At 36.4% G+C, this 19,828-nt stretch overlaps 1 protein-coding gene across 1 annotated transcript in view; it reads right to left on the reverse strand.

The window, feature by feature from the left end:
* The window catches only part of LYST (lysosomal trafficking regulator), a 187,660-nt gene that overhangs the window by 122,283 nt on the left and 45,549 nt on the right, over positions 1-19,828 (reverse strand). Inside the window, exons 4-11 of the mRNA XM_040624366.1 lie at positions 17,952-18,042; positions 13,994-16,073; positions 11,505-12,534; positions 9,679-9,840; positions 8,057-8,210; positions 5,915-6,141; positions 5,334-5,400; positions 562-671 (exon numbers count right to left, since the gene is read on the reverse strand). Coding sequence (XP_040480300.1) covers positions 562-671; positions 5,334-5,400; positions 5,915-6,141; positions 8,057-8,210; positions 9,679-9,840; positions 11,505-12,534; positions 13,994-16,073; positions 17,952-18,042 — 3,921 coding nt within the window. The remainder of the gene's footprint in view (positions 1-561; positions 672-5,333; positions 5,401-5,914; positions 6,142-8,056; positions 8,211-9,678; positions 9,841-11,504; positions 12,535-13,993; positions 16,074-17,951; positions 18,043-19,828) is intronic.

The following is a 19,828-nucleotide window of genomic DNA, read 5'->3' on the forward strand; positions in this document are numbered from 1 at the left end:
AGGGTCCACAAGCTGGAGTAAGGTGGTGAACATGGGCAGGGTTCAGGAACATTCAACCTTGCTTCAGAGAAAGTAGCTCCAAGCTTTTCTGTTTTATTTACTTATGCTTCTAGTTGAGTTTCATTATAGAAGTGAGTTTCTCAGCAAAGAACAACTGAAAAGTCACTAAGCTACACCAATGGAAAGAGGTGATAGAAGGTATCTGAAGGGTAGATAATAATTGTTCTAAAAAAAGAATAATCCTTAAAATGGTACAAACTACTCATAATTAAGTTCTCTTTAGTAATCAAAATTATTTAGCATTTCTTAAGCACAATGACCGGGGGTGGGATGAGGCAATGGGACTATGAGCCCAATGATATGGCTGGTTAGCCAAAACAGAAGTGAAACAGTTAAAATATGTGCAAATAATGAAATGATCAAGAACTTTACAGATAATAACATGGAGCTGACTGCATAATAATTACCACACTAAAAGAGAGAGCTTAATGATTTTCAAATCATTTTTTAAAATATTCTACTAGGTATCGGTGAAAAAAATTTAAATTGTAGCATATTTACTGTACAAGGAGATTTCTCCAGAAATATTCTCAAAAGAAGGGTTAGTTCTTCTGAACATGTTCTTGAGCTCATCAAAGATACCAAAAGATCCACCAACACTCTCTGGCATGCTAAATTAAAGAAAGATAGAGGGGAAAAAATTAAAGCCAACACATAATTAAAGGTTCCAAACAAACAATTTCACTGAAAGAGATCAAATACTATTGTCACATCTTCAAAGGATTATAAACAACTAAAAATCCAAAAATGTGCTGAAAAAATAGCAATACCATTAAATGCAATACAACCCACTGACAAAAAAAACAAAACCACTTTTCTTAAAGATTGGTTAGTTCCCAGGAGAGGTATTATTTAAAGAAGCATAAATTAATACAGTATTTGTTAAAGAAGTTGACACTGTCAGTTACCATTAAGTAGTCTGTTACCTTCACATCTTGAAACTGTTTAAATTAGAACTACTACTTTCTAAATTAAATGACATAAATGAAAGCGTAAATATTAAAGATTATGAAAATACTTAAATATCATGAACTATTATTTTGAACACTTTCTTTATTCCATCATGGGGTTTAGAATAAAATATAATGGATGGTACATAAATTCATAGAACTTTTTAGAATAAAGTGACCAATATTTGTAGCACACATTATAGTGTTCAAAGTATATTTACATGCATTATCTCAGCTAATCCTCACCCAAAAAAGTCCTACAAATGAAATATTATCTTCATTTTAGACATGACAGAAAGAATCCTGATGTGCAAGCCGAGGACAGAAGCCTTGTTTCAGCACCATGTTTTGTAGAAGCGTGAGCTGATGCGGTAGTGGAACAGAAACTTGCAACAAGACTATAAAATAGCATGGACTTTATCCTGTAAGTAACACGAACCCATGAAAGGTTTTAGAGTAAGAACTATGAAAACTAGAAAATAAAGGAAAATAATTAAGTATTTCTCCTGCCTTTCCTTTATGAATTATACCTTAGAGTAACCAAGTAGTTGATGAGAGCAAGTTTTAAGTATCCCAGCTTATCCAAGAAGATGAAATGACAGCACGTTACCATTTTGCAAGTCCCTGGGCTATGACCATCCATGGCTCCTAGCATCCCCCAAAAAGAGACAATCAGACATTACATGCCTCTGAAGGAGGCCTGTAAAATATTCTGGTTGAAAAATAGAACCCAAATCTGATTAGGTTTCTAGATCTTACTGCCAATTAAAGGAAATATAAGACAGAGAGGATCACGTTAAACAACCTCCCAGGGACATAATTGCCAAAATTCAGAATGCAGGAGATGCCTCATGATAGATGACCTGGCTTCTTCAACAAAAAAACTGCAAGGGGGTGAGGGGGGAGCAGACATCTACAGATTAAAAGTTTTGAGACATATCTGCTAACTATAATGTATGAACCTAACTAGGATTCTGATTTTTTAAAAAACACTATAAATAAAGTGTTAGATAATCACGGGGAGGGGGGAAATAATATGATCAAAGTAAAGTTTATGTATGTGCTTAGACTTTTTTTTCCGTTCAAAACTAACAGGTTCCAGTTCAAAACGAGGGAATATATATATATCTGCCTTTGTCTACTACTGAAAACCCACTGAACTAAAAGTACAGAATTACAAAAAGAAAGAAATTCATAACAGCAAAAAAAGTGGGAGAGTCAGTGGGCACTGGGGGCACATCAGATTTAAAAATATTTCTTGAAGACGGAAAGGCAGAGAGATGAAAGAGAAGGCTGTGGCTTAGAATCTCTTTGAATTAAAAAGGGGCTCAGAGAAGTGGAGAGCCCATCTGTCTGTCTACATTCTAGAGAGAACGTAAGGATAGGGCTACAAATGCAGGGATTCATACAAGGTCTGTCTGGAAACACCTACCTCTCTCCTTGATTCTGAATATAGAACACAGATAGCTCCACTTTTACTCTGATGCCCCCAGCCTGATAATTCTTTAAAGAAACTCACTGGATTGCCAGGCAAGGGCTGAGATGGACAGTGGGACATTAGCATCGGGGCTACCAGGTATACATGTACAATCTGCAGATGGGCCAAGTTGCTTAACCAAAGGAAAAAATATGGGCTAAAATAAAACCTGAATGCTATTCACCAAGCCATGCATCCTGGCATTGGGCTTGTGTTGCCCAGATGAAGGGATGGCTTTTTCTTGCACAAAGACACTATTCACTAGCCAAGCCCTACATGTGGAGGACGTGTTTCTCTAATGTACACAAGATGCCATATGAGGTAACAGTAGCCCTAATGGCCCTCCCAAGTGAAGCTTTCTTTATTATGGTATTTGGGGAGCCTCTGACATCCACTGGCACATGCACACAGAGCTCTTCAACAGACTGCCCATTCAGGGAAGACGCCAAATGGGAAAACAAATTTACAACATTAGCTCCAACAGCTTTCTAAAATAGAAATGGGCAAAATAGGTTCACAAAATATTTGAGAATCAAAAACATAAACAAGAAAAACCAAGATATAAAAGATAAACAAATTGATAAACTGACCCTAAAGAGAAAATAAATAATTTAGGGTAGGGAAGATATCTTTCTAAAATGTTAATTGCTAAATCCAGATATATTTAAGGAGATAATATATCCTTACATGAAAATGGAATAACCAGAAAACAAAGAAAAAGAAGTTCTTAAATATTAAAAGATAACTGCCAAAATCAAAAATTGAACAAAAGGTTGGAATAGAATAGAAGAAATCTCCCAAAAACATGGCACAAAAAGAAAGAAGTAGATGTGAGAGGAAAGCTAAGACATATGCAAGATCAATCCAAGAAGGCCCAAGATTACAATTAGGATATAAAAAAGAAGAGAGCAAAAAACATGGAGAGGAGAAAATTATTTTTTCTTTGTGACTGTAAGTTAGACCTTCCTAGATATGACACCAAAAGCACTGTGACAAAAGCAAAAACAGATAAACTGGACTTCATCAAAATAAAAAAATGTGTGCTTCAATTAGACATCATCAAGAAAGTGAAAAATAAGCCAAAGATTGGGAGAAAATATTTCAAATCCTACACAGCTGATAAGGGGCTTTTATCTACAATATATTTAAAAACTCTTAAATTCAATGATTAAAACCACAAATTACCCAATTTAAAAATGGCAAAGGATTGAACAGAAATTTCTCTAAAGAAATCTAAGGAAGATACACCAATGGCCAATGAGCACATGAAAATATGCAATAACAACATTAAGCATCAGGAAAATACAAATCAAAACTACAATGAGAATAACATGGCAGGCCCACTAGGATGGATATAACCAAAAAGACAGGTCATAACAAGTGTTAGCAAGGATGTGAAGAGATTAGAATCCTCATATACTGCTGGTGGGAATGTAAAATAACGCAGCCACTTTGGAAAACACTCTGGCCATCCCTCATCTGGTTATACATAGAGTTACCAATGGACCCAAAAGAAATGAAAACACATGTCCATGTGGAAGCTAGTACATGAGTGTTCGTAGCATTATTCGTAAGAGCAAATAAGTGGTGATGGTTGCACACTTCTGCGAACATACCAAAAAACACTGAACTGTATATTTTAAATGGGTCAACCGTAGAGTATATGAATTCCCCCTCAGTAAAACTGTTATTAAAAGGTAATGTATTGTGGTGAACACTGGGTGTTGTGGAAGACGGATGAATCACAGACCTGTACCCCTGAAGCAGCAAATGGAGAAGGAAAAGCTTTACTTTACTGTATAATCCTAATTAATAAATATAAAAGGAATAATGGAAATAGAAAATCACTATTTGGCAAATACCACAGTATTAACAATTTCAGTCAAGAATCATCAATGGGACACAAACTGAGGGCTTCAGAGGGGAGGGGAGTGGGGGAGTGGGATAGGCCGGTGATGGGTATTAAGGAGGGCACATACTGCATGGTGCACTGGGTGTTATATGGAAATAATGAATCATGGAACACTACATAAAAAATAAGGATGTACTGTATTGTGACTAACATAACATAATAAAAAATTATTATAAAAAAATTAAAAATTTAAAAATTTTAAAAAAAGAATCATCAATGGGTGCTAAGGATTAGTGGGTTAAAGTATGATGAAAAGAAAATATTTACATAGTCTCATTATCTCACCACAAGGTACTTACTAATTATAATGAGAAAACAGTAACTTTACAATGGAGAAACACGGCGAAACACCGCCTTAACTAAGTGATCAAAGTCAACATCACAGTAATAAGATACGGACATCATAAACCACAGTACAATACACTGTGAAAGGCACAACGTCACTTATGAGGTCTGTTTGCCAAAAATGCATCACTCGAATTTAATCATGAAGAAATATCTGACAAACCTGAATTAATGTTTCATGTATGCTAGACTTCTCCAACTAAAATCTAAGTTTCTGTTACAATGTTTCCATATTATATACTCATTATGAATTCCTCAAATGTCTGTGAAAGTACAGAGTGGAGAGTGGTATTCAATGTCTGATAAAGCAGGAACACGATATTTAGACACTGGGGAATAGTCCTCGCAAGGCCACTGCTATGTACATGACCCTGAACGACTCACTCAATCCCTTGGAATCTAGACATTACTCTATAAAAAATCAAAATACTTATACTATGTTTATTGAACAAAAGAGATGATGCATATGAAGCTACTTTTGAAACCACAGGGCACTATGCCAATGGAAGTCATTATTATCAACTCTTCATTTCATATAACAACAAAATAATTTCAAAGCTATTGTGTAAAACTAACAGTTTCAACGCACCTTGAAAATCAGAATCAGCCTGTGTTAAAATACTCAAGAACCCTCCTAAAAGATTTTTCACAGTTCCCTGAAGATTAAAAAACAAAACATAAGAAATTAAATTTCTTACCTCATGAAAGCATGAAGCAACTGTAATGTCATAATAAATGGTTTGATACTCTATTGTATATACATATATACATATTTTCAAATAACTGGAAAGAATGCTATATGTATAATTAGACACTTTTCATTTTCTTTTTTTTAGGTAGTTTATACATTTATTTTTTTCATACTGTTTTTGTTTCCTGGTTTTTCAAAAAAATGACTATATATTAAATGTAATTTACAAAATATTACCCATTCTCAGAAATATACAAGGATTAGTTAGCCAACGACACTAATTTTTTATGCTGTTTTAGAGAACTACAGAATTAGAGCATTTGTAGAATACCACTTGTAGGTAAAAACATACCTAAGGTATTATAAAAGATAATCATCTCAAATAATTTTCAGACAAGCTGGGTTCTAAATAAGGAGATGAGTGATTGGGGCATGCGTGTGATAAATATTGACCACATTTATCTAAATGCATCGTTTACCTGTTGCATGAGTAGAAAAATATTCTTTTCCTTCTGTCTGATGATTTTCAAAAAACTCTCAAATACGTGGGCAAGTACATCAAGTTTGGCTTTACCAGTAGAAAGCAAATTTAATTCCAGCATACAAATCTCAGGATATATTATTTCCCCTTCAGTGAAGTTTTCAAGCAAGTTCTTTGGACTGCTTACTGTGTTGAAACCTTCTGCTTCTGGCTTCAAGTCTACACCTGAAAGAGGAAAAGAAAAGATGATTTTTATTCCCTAAACACTGAATAAATATTTCAAATCTCACTTAACATTTAGGAGATCTTGTGGCAAAGTGCTCTTTATAAGAAGGTTCTCACACAGGCTTTTCCTACAAGGTGATTTTTTATTACAACAGGCATCCTGTATAATCAAGTCTTGAGGATATTTTGAAGATAAATGAGTAGCTTAAAAGTAATTTTGATATTCAATAGAATTACAAATTTCAACAGTAATTTTTATAGACGTGTGATACAGATTTAACACATTTCCTCTGACACAAGTGGGAAAAAACACTATTCTAAACTTTCTGACCCCAAAATACCTAAATCACAGGCTAGTTCATTTGCCTGCTCAGATCCCTGTGAAAATAACAGGTTTGGCTATCGGTTGGATGAATTCTATACTTTGTCTTCTTCATAAGTGAGAAACAGATAGACACTGTCACTGAATGTTACATTTTGGAAAATTTGACTGCTGTGCTGTTTAAAAAATGTTCCTGTAGTTAAGAAATTTATAAATGTCTATATAGACCAGAGTTCTTTAGATTAAGATCTAATTAGCAAACCTATAAAAGGAAGTCTGTCATTATAAAACGTCAGTACATGGATAAAACCAACACCACTGAACTAATATTTTTTCAAAAGCATTTATCAGAAGGTGGGGTTGGGGGGATGGAGGAAGGTGGTCAAAAGGTACAAACTTCTAGTTACAAGATAAGTAAGCACTAGGGATGTAATGGAAAACATGATGACTATAGTTAACACTGCTGTGTGATACATAAGAAAGTTGTCAGCAAAAGAGAACCTAAAAGTTCTCATCACAAGGAGAAATTTTTTTCTTTTCTTTTTACTGTACGTATATAAGATGATGGATGCTGACTTATACTATCGTTATCATCATTTCATAATATATGTAAGTCAAACCATTATGCTGAATACCTTATACAGTGATGTATGTCAATTATTTCTTAATAACACTGGAAACAAACAAGAATTTAATAAATCAAGTAAGCTATATGAACATGTGTGTGTGTGGATATATACATATATACATATGTAGATTCTTTTAATTCGTGGCTGTGCTTTTGTTCTTTTCACTCTCTTTATTATACACAAACAAACGAACAAAAACTTGCTATAGGTCCAACAAGCCCTTTCTGTTAGGACATCCGTGATTATTCCTTCAAAGAGAAAACAGACTGAGGAAAACAAGCTGCTGGAAACTTAGTGAAGACTAGCAGTACTGGGACAGTCATAAGGCGAACATTAAAGAGATGTAACCTTCCAGAAAGCTCTTGGCTCCAATAGAGACATCTATTCTGTTCTACCCAAGTTTTAAGCCCAGAGACAAAGGCTCATGGGCAGCCTTAGGGACAAGTCGGGCTGTGGTGAGCTACGAAGAAATCTGTGCTGCGGCATCCTTGGATGTCACAAAAAGATGTCTGTAGTCTTTATAACAACTGCCTGAAGTGCTCTTCCTGTCAGTGTCTGTCTGGAAAGATTTTTTTTTTCATTTAGGCCTCAATATAAACCGAACATCTTCAGTGAGGCCTTCTCTGACCACCCAGTCACTATCACATCACCCTGTTTCATTTCTTCATATTGTTCACTTCTGACACCTACTGTTTGTTTTTTCTACTGGAATATCGATGAAAGCAGGGACTCTCTCTACCCTGTATTCTCAGGCATTCAGTCAATGTCGGCAATAACAAAATATATCCCTTTTAAGTTGCCTATACAAACACCAGAATTTTTTGTCAAGATCAAATAAAATGAAGCAATGCACTTTTTAAATTGCAAGGCAATACAAAATTCTAAAGTGGTATTATTGTAACCATTTTGCTAATTAATAATCTGACTTGTAAATCCAATCACAAGTACTTCAGTGATATTTTACCATCATCTCGGGTTTCACTATCCTCAGGATTGCTCTCACTGTCTGCTTCATAGCCTTCTTCTTCAACCAAAAGTTTGAGGCTACAACACTGAGAGTCGTCAGCTTCTTCTGAAAAATCACCAGGTTGGGATGACAATTCTTCAGATTGATGATTCTGTAAGATCAGTGCAATTAGAAGGCAGAAGTTGTAATATTTGCTCATGTTTAGTAATAGAATGTTTATTACTCAAAAATTTTAAGGACAGCTTCAGTGTCTAAGAAAAAAATCTCAGGAATCAATATGAATTATGAAATTATATGTTATATATAATTTACATATACATATGCATGTAATATACATATACATATAATACACATAATTTATATACACATAAATTATAAAATTTACGCAGTAAAAATTTCCAGAATCTCTCAACTTTATTAACACTTCAGAAATGGGGGTCTCTAACAGATGAAGCTATAGGTCATTTCAGTTTTACTGAAAAAGAAGTCTATGAAATTTCACTCTAGTTATACAATAGGAAATGACTAAAAACCACAACAACGTGGAGTTATACTTCTTACAACTTAGTGCCAGCAAATAAATATTATTTTTACACATTTGTTCATGGAAAAAGACTTTTTCATAGGATTTTTATAAATAAAATGTTTTATAAATTAGATAACCAGAGTAGACATTAAAATTGTTCAAAAGGATTAATTTTAGGATTTCAGAATCCAGTTGTCTATATACAAGCATTTCAGAAATCAAGAGTTTCAGCATTCATTTCTGGTGCAATATCCTGCAGCATGAAATCTTCCTTTTCTTATAAAAATGCTACCAATATGTTCACTTTAGAACACATTTTCACTTAAAGCATCTCAGAGTACTTTACCACTGCAACATTAATAAAAGGTAGAATAAAGTAGTATTTTAACATTTTCCAGTAAACCAATTGATTCAGGAATATGATAAAGGCATCGGTTGCTATTTCAGTAAGTTTTTTAAACTTATGACAAACAGCAACATGAAATATTGTGGCAGAAGATTATAAAATGTCATATATATGGCTAGACCGCAATATTAAAAGAGAAGTTACATAAAGATAAAGGACAGTTTTATTAAGAAGTTACATAAAGGACAATTAGTTAAAGGTAAGAGAAACATGAAAGAAGAGGGTAGTGAACTAAATATGGATCACAGTTTCATTTTTGTGTTGAGTGATTTAAAATTAAAGCGAATAGAGGGTTCTGGAAATATTAACTGTATATTAGGATAGGATCAGGATACAGGATCAGAAAAGACAGCTGAATCATCAACATCCCTGAATTATCATTTAATAAACTATCAGTTATATGTAAGACTTATCAAATCAAATAATACATTTCTGTCTCACTAATTCTCAGCCAATTGCCAGATTAGATGAAAAAAAAGCATGTCACATTGCTCTCCTGTTTTTTATGAGACAGGGCACTGAGTAAATACTATCCATCCCCCAAGATGGAGATACTACCCCCAGAACTCACCTGACCAAATCATGGCCCATGTGTTCTAAACACATTCATCAGGGCCCTAGTCCCATCCCACTCACGTCTGCCTCTCTTAGTCATACCCAAACGACGCAACTGGATCTTATCCATACCTTCTCAGTCATAGCATCACGGTGTTCAAAATCTGCTGAATGATTCCCCAGTGCGACTCGAAGCAGGGCATCAAATAAAGGCTTTGCTAATTCTGTTTCAATCACCTTTGACTGGGAAAGATGGTCCCTCATTTCAAACAGTATGTTTTCCACAGACAAGTTCTGAGGTAAAATAAAGGATACTAAGAATATTAATAATATGCTTTAAAAAATGAAAGTGACAAAATAAATAATATTTACTTAATAAATAGAAAGCTAGTCCATTTATTTGCAGTAATATGAAAGTAAAAGGGCTATAAATACCTAGCTCTTATATAAATACCTACTGTTACAATTAATAACATTTTTATTTATCAAATGCTTCACTCATCTTATTCTGAATTTCCATGGATCACAAATTAACTGTATCATACACAAAAAAGATTAGTTGAAACTTCAGGGTTTTGGTTAACCATCTCTATGTTTTACAAATGCCTTATTCTTAGAGATTCTGTAAGATTTTAAGAAGTACTTATATTCTAATCCCTTCCTCTCTCCCTTCTGTCTTTGAAGGAAACTCTTGCTGCTTGCCTATGTCCCTATATTAGGTGATGAGGTCATAAAGATGGATATGAAACTGACTTCTCCTTTAAGGAATTCCCTCAGTCCAGAGTAAGGAACAGAGACATGTAGACAAGGCAAGATGACCACACTAGAGCTATAAACAAAGTTATCAGAGAAACAAAAAGAGAAAAGGTGCCTGAGAGACCTGTCAAGAGTCCCATGGGAGGGGTTGTATGAGATGGACAATGAAGAACAAGTAGTAGACAGCAGGCATAGCAGAGGAGGAGAGTATGCTAGGCAGAAGAACACGTCCAGAAGTAATAACAAGGAGCGGCATCTTGAGAAGCTGCCGGCTAGTTCAGTATGATTCATGGGAGGCACAGTGAAGGATGGCAGGGCATGACGCTTGGCAAGGAAGTGAACACAAGACACTGAGGGGCTCTGTATGCTATCCAAAGGAGTTCGGATTTTTAACTGTGAGCAATGTGGAGACATCAAGATTTTTTGGATAGGAAGAAGTAGGGACACAAGGAACTGCAGTAGGGAGAGCATGTTGGCTGACAAGAACAGTTAGGGATGAGTTATTAACAGGGGGTCTTGCCATATTTGACGTTTCCTTAGAAGTAGGGCCTGAAACTGAGGACTCCCTTTTCAGCTGAGGAATGTTCTCAGGAGAAATCTGTAAGGTCGTGAGGGAAGCAGAATATATTCAGGGATGGGGAGGGGAAAATCCAGAATAAATGCTTGGCTCCAGCCTAATTCCATGGGAAGCTCTGGAGCCTGAACTGCACCACAAAGACCGTCCCCACTCCACAGAGCTACATCCATCCATCGCTGGCTATGAGCATCCTTCCCAGCCTCTACAGAAGAAGGGGCATCTCGCATGAGCCAAGGGCAATCCTTGGGAGATGAGTGCAGATGTGAGTCCTCGTAGCAAATGGCAGACGGGTGCATCAGCTTGGTAAAGGGGATCTGAGCAGGGCACTGAAGAGCATCACACTGAGATTATATTTGAAACACAAAGTCCATTATTACTCTGACATTTAATGCGTATCTAATGCTTTTCGGGGTCGGTAACTTCGACACAGGTGGATTGTGCATTCCAAACTAAACTGTAAGCTTCTTGAGGGCAAGAACTGGGTCATGTACTCCTCTGTCCTCCACAGTACCTGGTACTGTGCTAAGCTTACAGGAACTTCTCAAAACTTAGAATCTTTGGAAAAACAAAATGACAATAGTATTATGTTAGAACTTTGAAAGCTGAACAAAGGACAAGTTATTACCTGATTAGGTAACTCTAATTCCACCTTTTGCTGACTAGCTCTGGAGCTATGAAGACAAATGGCCAGAAGGGCTTCCAAAAGTCGTATGCTCTGAAGTGACGTCTCACTTTCTCGACTTGTAAATACCTTTGCTTCCTCAGGAGCAGCTTCAGCAGCTAAAATATGTCCCACGTTTATGGAAGAAATATGCTGCGAATCTAATTTACTTACACTGTCAGCACTCTTGTTTAAACTACCCAGTTCTGATGGGGTGGGGTCTCCTTTTACAGTCAAAGATAATAAATCTTCCTTCATGGTGATCTCAGACTGAGACGTTCTATTTACATCTTGGTTTGCATGTATATTTAGGTCTCCTTCCCTTTTTCCTGGCTCCTCTTCATGACTTCTGAACAGCTTCTGTATGATCATAAATATTAATTTATGGCACGCCTGGAAACCACCGAGCCTGTAAAACTGTTTCTGGAAAACTGGACTCAACATGTAGATCCAACGACACATGGACCAAATGTCTGCTGCTTGGTGCATATGTTTGGGAGAAGGCAAGACCAGGCTCTCAGGAGGTAAACACGGCAGAACGTGACGTAAAGGCTCACTCGCTGTACTGTCATAGCCAGAAGTATCTTCTGAATCATTGGCTGACTCCCTATCAGATTCTGCTTCTTTACTTACACATAAGAATGCCACACAGAGGAACAGGTTTATCATGTTGATATGAACATCCTGGTTAACAGATTTCCGTTTCTTTGGACAGGCTTCTTTGAGGCTGGCATAAAATTTGCTAAGACTCTGAGGAGAATCTGAGTAAGCTTGCTGGTTACGAAAAGAAGTATCTACATTTAAAGATGACAATTCCTTCTGTTCGACGTCTAGCCCATCAGTACCTGGAATTGAAGAATCTTTTTGTTGTTCCCCTAGGCTGATTATCAGAGTTTCAAATGCTTTTAGGGAATGACTTCGAATACCATCTAAGTAATTTAATTCAATTATTTGATTTACTCCATTACAACTTAAAAACAAATCTCTTATTACCCTGTGAGAGAAAAAAAATACACAAGATTTTACATATAGAAACATCATTTATAAATAGGTACATATACTATTTAAATATGCCATTGCTGCATGTGGTATATAGTAAACACTAATCTAATTCATCAATTATCTGGCTGGTGTTCTTCATTAGAGCAGGATCTCAAATTACTTTCTAAGTACTTTCACAAACATCCCTCTTCAAACGCTGCACATATGACTCCAGCATCATTTAGAAGGAATGGACTACATGCATCCCAAGTTAAATGAAGCAATTCAGGGAAAAACACTTTTCCCCAAATGGCAGGTTCTGTATAAATTTTAAATGCCACAACCACCTCCACACTTGAGATGGACAAACTCTGAAAACAGGCAGGCATGTGTGTGTCCATTTGTTTGTCTGCCTGATGGTTTACTCAGGACTTTTTGTTTGTTTTACATCTGTACCTCATAAAGGGGAGGAACCAAACTACAGATCTGAAGATTTTCAGCTCTGTCTCAGGTGAGTCTCACGGGTCTGGATCACTGGAATCCCAGTAATAACTAATATAAGTCACCTCAGCAAAGATCCAAGTTGTCCACAAATATGCCAAAGAGTTATAAAACTTTCCAATCAAAGTCAGTTCTATTTAAACAACATGAGAATGTCAGAAATTAAAAAAAAATTGTAAAGATAATGATGACAGATAGGTTATATTTTATTATGTTTTTGAAATGGTATATACATTAATTTGAAAGACCAGACTATCAAAAGCAAGCTTTATTTATGTAATTATTTTTTAAGTACCAGACTTGATAATCACAAAATCTGAAAAACTCATTGGTAGAATTCTAAGTAATTTTAATTTTCTTCTTTTTGCTTCTCTGTATTTTCTATTTTTTCTATATACATTGTATATATAATAAATGTAAATGTGGTATTTAAGAAATCATAATCCCTTTAAATCTACTGTGCTGTTAAACAGTTATCATTTGAGGTATGTGTGTATTTTACACAAAGTTGTAAATAAGTGGGTGATACTTTTAATTGTGTACGTTTTACTGATAAGATATTATAAGCCCTTTCTCATGTCACAGCATGTTCTTTGTAAACATTATTTTTAATGGCTAATAATATTCTGTCAAGTAAATATAAATTAAATAATTTAACCTTGCCCCCGCTATTGGATATCTGTGTTGTGTCCATTTTTCCCCTCAGAGGTATATTTAAAACTTTTTTTCCACTGAGAAATTAAAATCAATGGCTCTATGCTCTTCCCTATAACCACTCCAGGAAACGGAAATAAATAAATAGATAAATAGATCGATCAGTCAATAAATAAAGGTAGAGCAAACTCTGACCTGGGATGGGAACATTTTTTTGTTGTTAAACTAAAATTAAATCCTAGGAAAGAACAATGGGTAAAGACATTCAAAAGCCTACGATAAGAAAAAGATATCTGCACACGTGCACACATACACACCTTGATTTAAGCAGAGCAGGCAGGGTTTTTAAATAAATCTGAAGCACTTCCTGAGATAAACACCGGTCACGATGGCTACACACATGAGTCTGAGCTGATGTGATGCTAAGGTGTTGACAATGATGTGCTAATTCAACTCCTCGCTGGAGCACAGGATGAAATACGGAATTATACAGTTTCCACTGGACAACTACATTCCCTTTCTGGATTAGATTGCAGATGTGGTTTGCAATCTGTACACTATGTAACCTGTCTTCTTCAAAAACAAACTTCTGATAAGCCTCTAAGGCGTCCCATTTCCACAGCAAGTCCTCAGATCCACTGCTGGGCAGGATCCCTTGAAATCTGTAGGAAGGGCTGGATAGACTTGGGGAAGGTGCGGCATCATAGGAGTTTCCCTGCAGTGTCTCTTCTAATTTGGCCAGTTGATCAGGGTCGATGGTACAAATATTGCAAGCTGCTTGTTTGATTTTTTGCGGTGTCTCGGCTCCTCCTAATTGATCCAAAATAAGCCTGTTAAGGATATTCAATATATGCTGCTGAAAATGCTTCAGCGCGGGCAACTGGAAAGCATGGAGCAAAGGGATGATTACGGATTTGGGGTCCATACAACAGCATATTCCGACGCTTTGAAGGCCGGACAGAATCTGGACGCAGGTGCTGCTCAAAGAAGCCTGCTGGAGTAAGCGTAAGCACTGGTGAGCGCACACTGCGATACAACAGCACCGCTCGGGGTAATGAACGTCTCCGTCGGCAGTCTCTTCAAATGGGTTTTTGGAAACCTGGTTTTTAAAAGCCGAAACCAGGAGACCTGAGAGGTCTCTGTGGTGGTGCATAAAGTGAGAATATTCACAGCGTCGGTGCCTTTTCCTTGTACACATTGAATGATGAAGTTGCTCTGATTTCACTTTTTTGACAGTGCTCATGATTTTCATCACACTGTTTATGAGGGCTTTCAGATGTTCTGAGGCCTCAGTGGGAACGCCATCTCTTAAGACCAGCCATTCCATTTGAAGAACGGCGGTTTCAAATAAATTGAATCCGTGGTGCTGAATGAATTCTTGAACCAAATCCATAGCTTGACTGAAGAAGAAGGGATTTGAAGCTGCACTTTGAAGACAACAGATCAGGATCTGCAGAACCCCTTCCAGAAGTTCCGGTAAAAGAAGGGCTCTATGACGATACTTTGAAAACACAAAACCTTCTCGAACCTCCTGTAGTGTTCTCTTTTGTCTTGGTGCAAAGGGGTCAGGCTGCTTTTCTAGGCAAGTTCTAATTTTTAAAGCTGCTCTAAGCAATTCCGTTAAATTTTTCCTAAGATTTTCTGGCATCATCTCTGCAGTACTAATATCTACTGACATAAGATGCAACACTGTTCGAAAAAGCATCCGTTGAACCAAAGCCACCGGTTCTTCAGTCCAACCTGTAGAAAGCATCTGACTCTCCAAATTGTCACTTAGATTACAACAGTCCCCAAAGCCTGCTAGAAATTCAGTCAGTGTGGGCACTACCGTGGCTGCCAGAGCAGAATTACGATTCAAGATCATGTCAAACTTACAAACTTTCTCTAATAAAGATAACAAAACATGACATAAGTCAAAAGGAGAATTATTCATGTGACTGATAATAGACAAGGCAGCTGGCTCACTCAAAATGTCACTGTTTGACTCCTGTCTTGGAATAACCTCCTTGGAATTTTCCAAAGCCATGGTGTCAGGAGGAGTCTGTTCTTTGGTTGATAGGTGGTCAAGTTTAGCTGTAAGGTGGTCGTCTTTAGGAGACTGTGTTACAAAATGCTGTAGCAGACGGGGCCTTCTATGCTTATTCATTGCTACGCTCTTGTCATCTGAATTGGCTTCTGAGTCTGAGGTGGAGAGTCGTGTCTTTCTTGCATCTCTTATCGAATAGCGGTGGGTAGTTTTACGCTGTCGTCTGCTTTTTCGAAAAACGTTTACTGTTGCAGAAACCTGACCAGATGGGGCACTTCCTTCTAAATATAATTTTTCCTGAGTAGATCTTTGTGAACTTGAGTTCTTTTCTTTGGTCAGGATTATATCAGCCGAGAATGGTAGATTAAAATCTGATAAGATAAAAAAAGAAAATTTAGAACACCTTAATATGTTTTCAAACTCAATTTGTATAGGTGATTACTCTCTTACTTATCTTTCACTTTAGGAGTTTTTCCTCAGTTTATTTTTCCTGGGGTTGCTTTCCTTTAGCTATTTGTTATGTCTCTGGATCACTTCCCCCTACACTTATTCTTCTCATGCTATATACCAGGTAGCATTGGTTCAAAGGATACAAATTGATTTTGAAAACAACAAAGGAGAACAAAATTAGGGACATAAATCTGATTTAAAACCATACATTGCATTCTGCCATCAACATAAGAGACTCTAGATTATCTGGGATTTAGCCCTACTGTTCACACCATTTTACAAATCTCCTCTAATAGTGCCATTAATTAAGAAACAGGAGTATATTATATTCTCAAATACAGCACTTAGTTTATATCCCTGATATAACTTAAGAACTTTAAGATGTTCCAAAATTATTTTAAAATCACATAACAGATACCAACTGTTCTCTAAGACTGAGGTCAAAATATTTACTGAATATTTACTGAACTAGGTACAGGTATCCCTGTTTCATCCTCAGTGCCTAGAACCTAGGGCCAGGCACATGGACCATACACAATACCTATTTCTTGAGGAAATGAATAAATCCTCCTTACTAATTAAAAAGTTAGTAAAAGTAGTCTTTCCCTTTGCAATACTACATAGTAAGATCTATGTGAAAAATATAGTTGCAATTTAGAATGAATAAATAACAATCTATAAATAAAAGATCTGTGCCTTAATTAAGAGAAGAAGGGGAGAAATTAAAAAGAGTCTGACGAATTCTACCTATACAAAAGATGCAGGCAATGAAGACAACTTTCCTAAAAGAACACCAATTGGATATCTTAAGTGATAAACAATTTGTGAATTCTACAAATTCAGAAGAAAATGAGAGCAGTTAGTGAATCAACAAATAAGCAGGATAACAATACTATAAGACCTTAGATAATCCCCTAAAAAGAGAGCTCAGTATCAGAAATGTATTAAAAACGCATAAACGGCATTGAAATACCAGATAGAAGGATTTATGTTTAACCTGAGAGATCGTTAAACATCTCACAATTCACATATCCCAGAAATGGTCAAGAGGAAAACTGTTAAACTGTTAATTCCTCCACTGAAACATTTCAACTAAGTTTCATATACTTAATATGATATATGTGTGTGTGTGTGTGTGTGTGTGTAATTTAAAATTTTTTTTCAAAATCAGATACTAAAAATATATGTTGACCTTAAGTGTAATAATTCTATTCAGCCTTAAAACAAAATATTACTTCAAATTAATCCCTTCAAAGAACATTAAAATAACTAAGCTGCAAAAGTCACCAGTAGAGTACTGGTAATAAAAAAGCAGTCTTTAAAATAAGTGAAGGAGGGGTGCCTGGGTGGCTCAGCTGATTAAGTGTCTGCCTTCGGCTTAGGTCATGATCCCAGGGTCCTGGGATGGAGACCCACATGGTACTCCCGCTGCCTTTGCCTCTCTTTCTCTCTCTCTCAAATAAAATAAAATAAGCTAAGGAGCTTTCATTTCTTTCTTCAAACTTTCCACTATCCATTTGTCTAATGGGGTTGCATACCTAGATTGACTCCTTCTGCTAAGCGTTCTGCATCTTCGCATATTTTCTGATCATTGTTACATTTGAGCACCATTGTTTTTGTATTATTAGCAGAAATAAAAATGTGTCTGCCTAAAGAATTTCTCCTGTTGAGTATCATGCTAATATATACTGTTCTGAATTTGAACTGTATCAACTATTAAGGCAGAAGGAAATTTTCCATGAAACTTCTTTCCCCAGTGGAATTTTGGTAACACAAGTGATGTGATAAAAGAAACTTACCTGTTGCCTTTTCTTCTTGAACAGGTATCTTCCATACCAGTGGAAGGAGTGATAGAAGTAGAGTAAGGAGTTCTTCTCTACATGTCAATGCCTGTATTAGAAACAAAGCAATCCTTCATGTTCTGAGGTCACGAGACAAATAATTCCTAGTACCTTGTCTTAAATCGAACCAAAAAATTCCTTTTCTTGAAAGGTTGCATTCGAGAAGCTAAGAATCAAATTAATCTATCTTAAATCCAATTATAGCTGTGGTACTTTTCAGTTTATAAACCTTTCCAAGGACAGAAGAATGTAACAGTATTTGACGGTATTTAGCACATTCTTGCTGATTTTTCCCAAAATAGCTGTTATTACCACCATGCACATGGCAAGAATTTCTCACCTATGAAAAAAAAAATTTGCTAGGTGAAAATGAAAAGTTAAGCCCTATTAATTAGCAAACCAATAACATGAAGTTACTAGAAAAACAAAGTCTTCATGCGGTTAAATTAAAACTCAGAGAACACAATTTTAAAAAGAGAAATTGACATTATTAATAAATGATATATATATAGAGAGAAAGACTTATTAGTGAAGGTAATCTAATAAATATGTATTGACTGCACACTACGTCCACAGTACTTACTGTCTTACCCTTTCTGGAGGATATGGTCCTGGAGAAGGTTCCCTCATTTGGTCCATAAAATACATACATACAAACAGTTAAAGAACAATAGAAGGCATGTAGTATAAGTAAGTAGCTGGGTGTGGTACAGATATTCAGTTTAGGAGTTCAGAAAAAGGAGCGATCATTACCAGTTAGAAGTGTGGAAGTGGGACTGGAGCTAGACAGCTAGACTGGGACACTGGGGACATGGGTGGTCAAGGAATTAATGACAAATCAAGTTTAAGTTCCTCACTTCAGTCTGGGGAGGGAGTTAGAGTAATATAATCAGATTTGCTTGTTAGAAAGAGCACTCTAGCCACTGTATAGAGGACAGAATTGGGATGGGAAGGGAAAGGGATTAGAGGAAAGTGTTAGAGGCAGGGAAACAATAATCCAGATGAGCGATAATGATAAACAGAAGTGCTCTACAGTAAAACTGAAAAGGAGAAATATTTGAGAAACCACAAAGAAGAACTAAAATGACTTGCAGTTGATTATCTATGGAGTATAACGGGGAAAAGAAAGATCTGGAAAAACCCGAAGAATTTTGGTTTAGGCAACAAGGTGACTGATAAAGTCCTCACTAAGATAGGAAATTTAGGAGTGATACTAGGTTGGGATAGAGACAATGGATCCATTGTTTAGACATATTAAGTTTGAGGTGTCTGTGGGATATTCAACTGGAGAGAGGTTTTTAGTCAACAGTTGGATATATAGATCTGGAGCTTAAGAAAAAGACGTGAAGTACATAAAAAGACTTGGGAGTCACTGGGGCAGAAGTCAAGGACACAGGAGATTTCCTAGGGAGAGAATGCAGAATGACAAGAGAGAACGGATGGGAATGGAGCTCTGGAGAGCAACACTTCAAGAATGAAAAATAGTAGTGCTGGAGAGAAGCCTGCCAAGGAGGCCGAGAAGTAGCTCCCCCAGAGAGATGTAGAACAAGAGAAATCAAGGGAAGAGAGAAGTTTGGTAAAGAAGAAAGTCAACCAGGTCAAGAGCTGTTGTTCTTTAGTTGTGTTAGATGATAGCAGAAAAGCATTTGTCAAGTAGAGGGTCACTGGCACCCTTAACAAACTCAGTATTAAGGTAATGATAAGGGTACAAGTCAGATTGCAGTAGGCTGAAGAGCTGAAAGGGAATGAGAAAGCAGGAACACATCATTCAGACTATTCCTTCTAGGCCCCTGGTTATGAAAAGGCTGAAAATACTTCAAAAGTAAAATCTGAAC

The sequence above is a fragment of the Ursus maritimus genome, unplaced genomic scaffold (assembly GCF_017311325.1).
Source record: "Ursus maritimus isolate PB19 unplaced genomic scaffold, ASM1731132v1 scaffold_7, whole genome shotgun sequence".
NCBI classification, from domain to species: domain Eukaryota; kingdom Metazoa; phylum Chordata; class Mammalia; order Carnivora; family Ursidae; genus Ursus; species Ursus maritimus.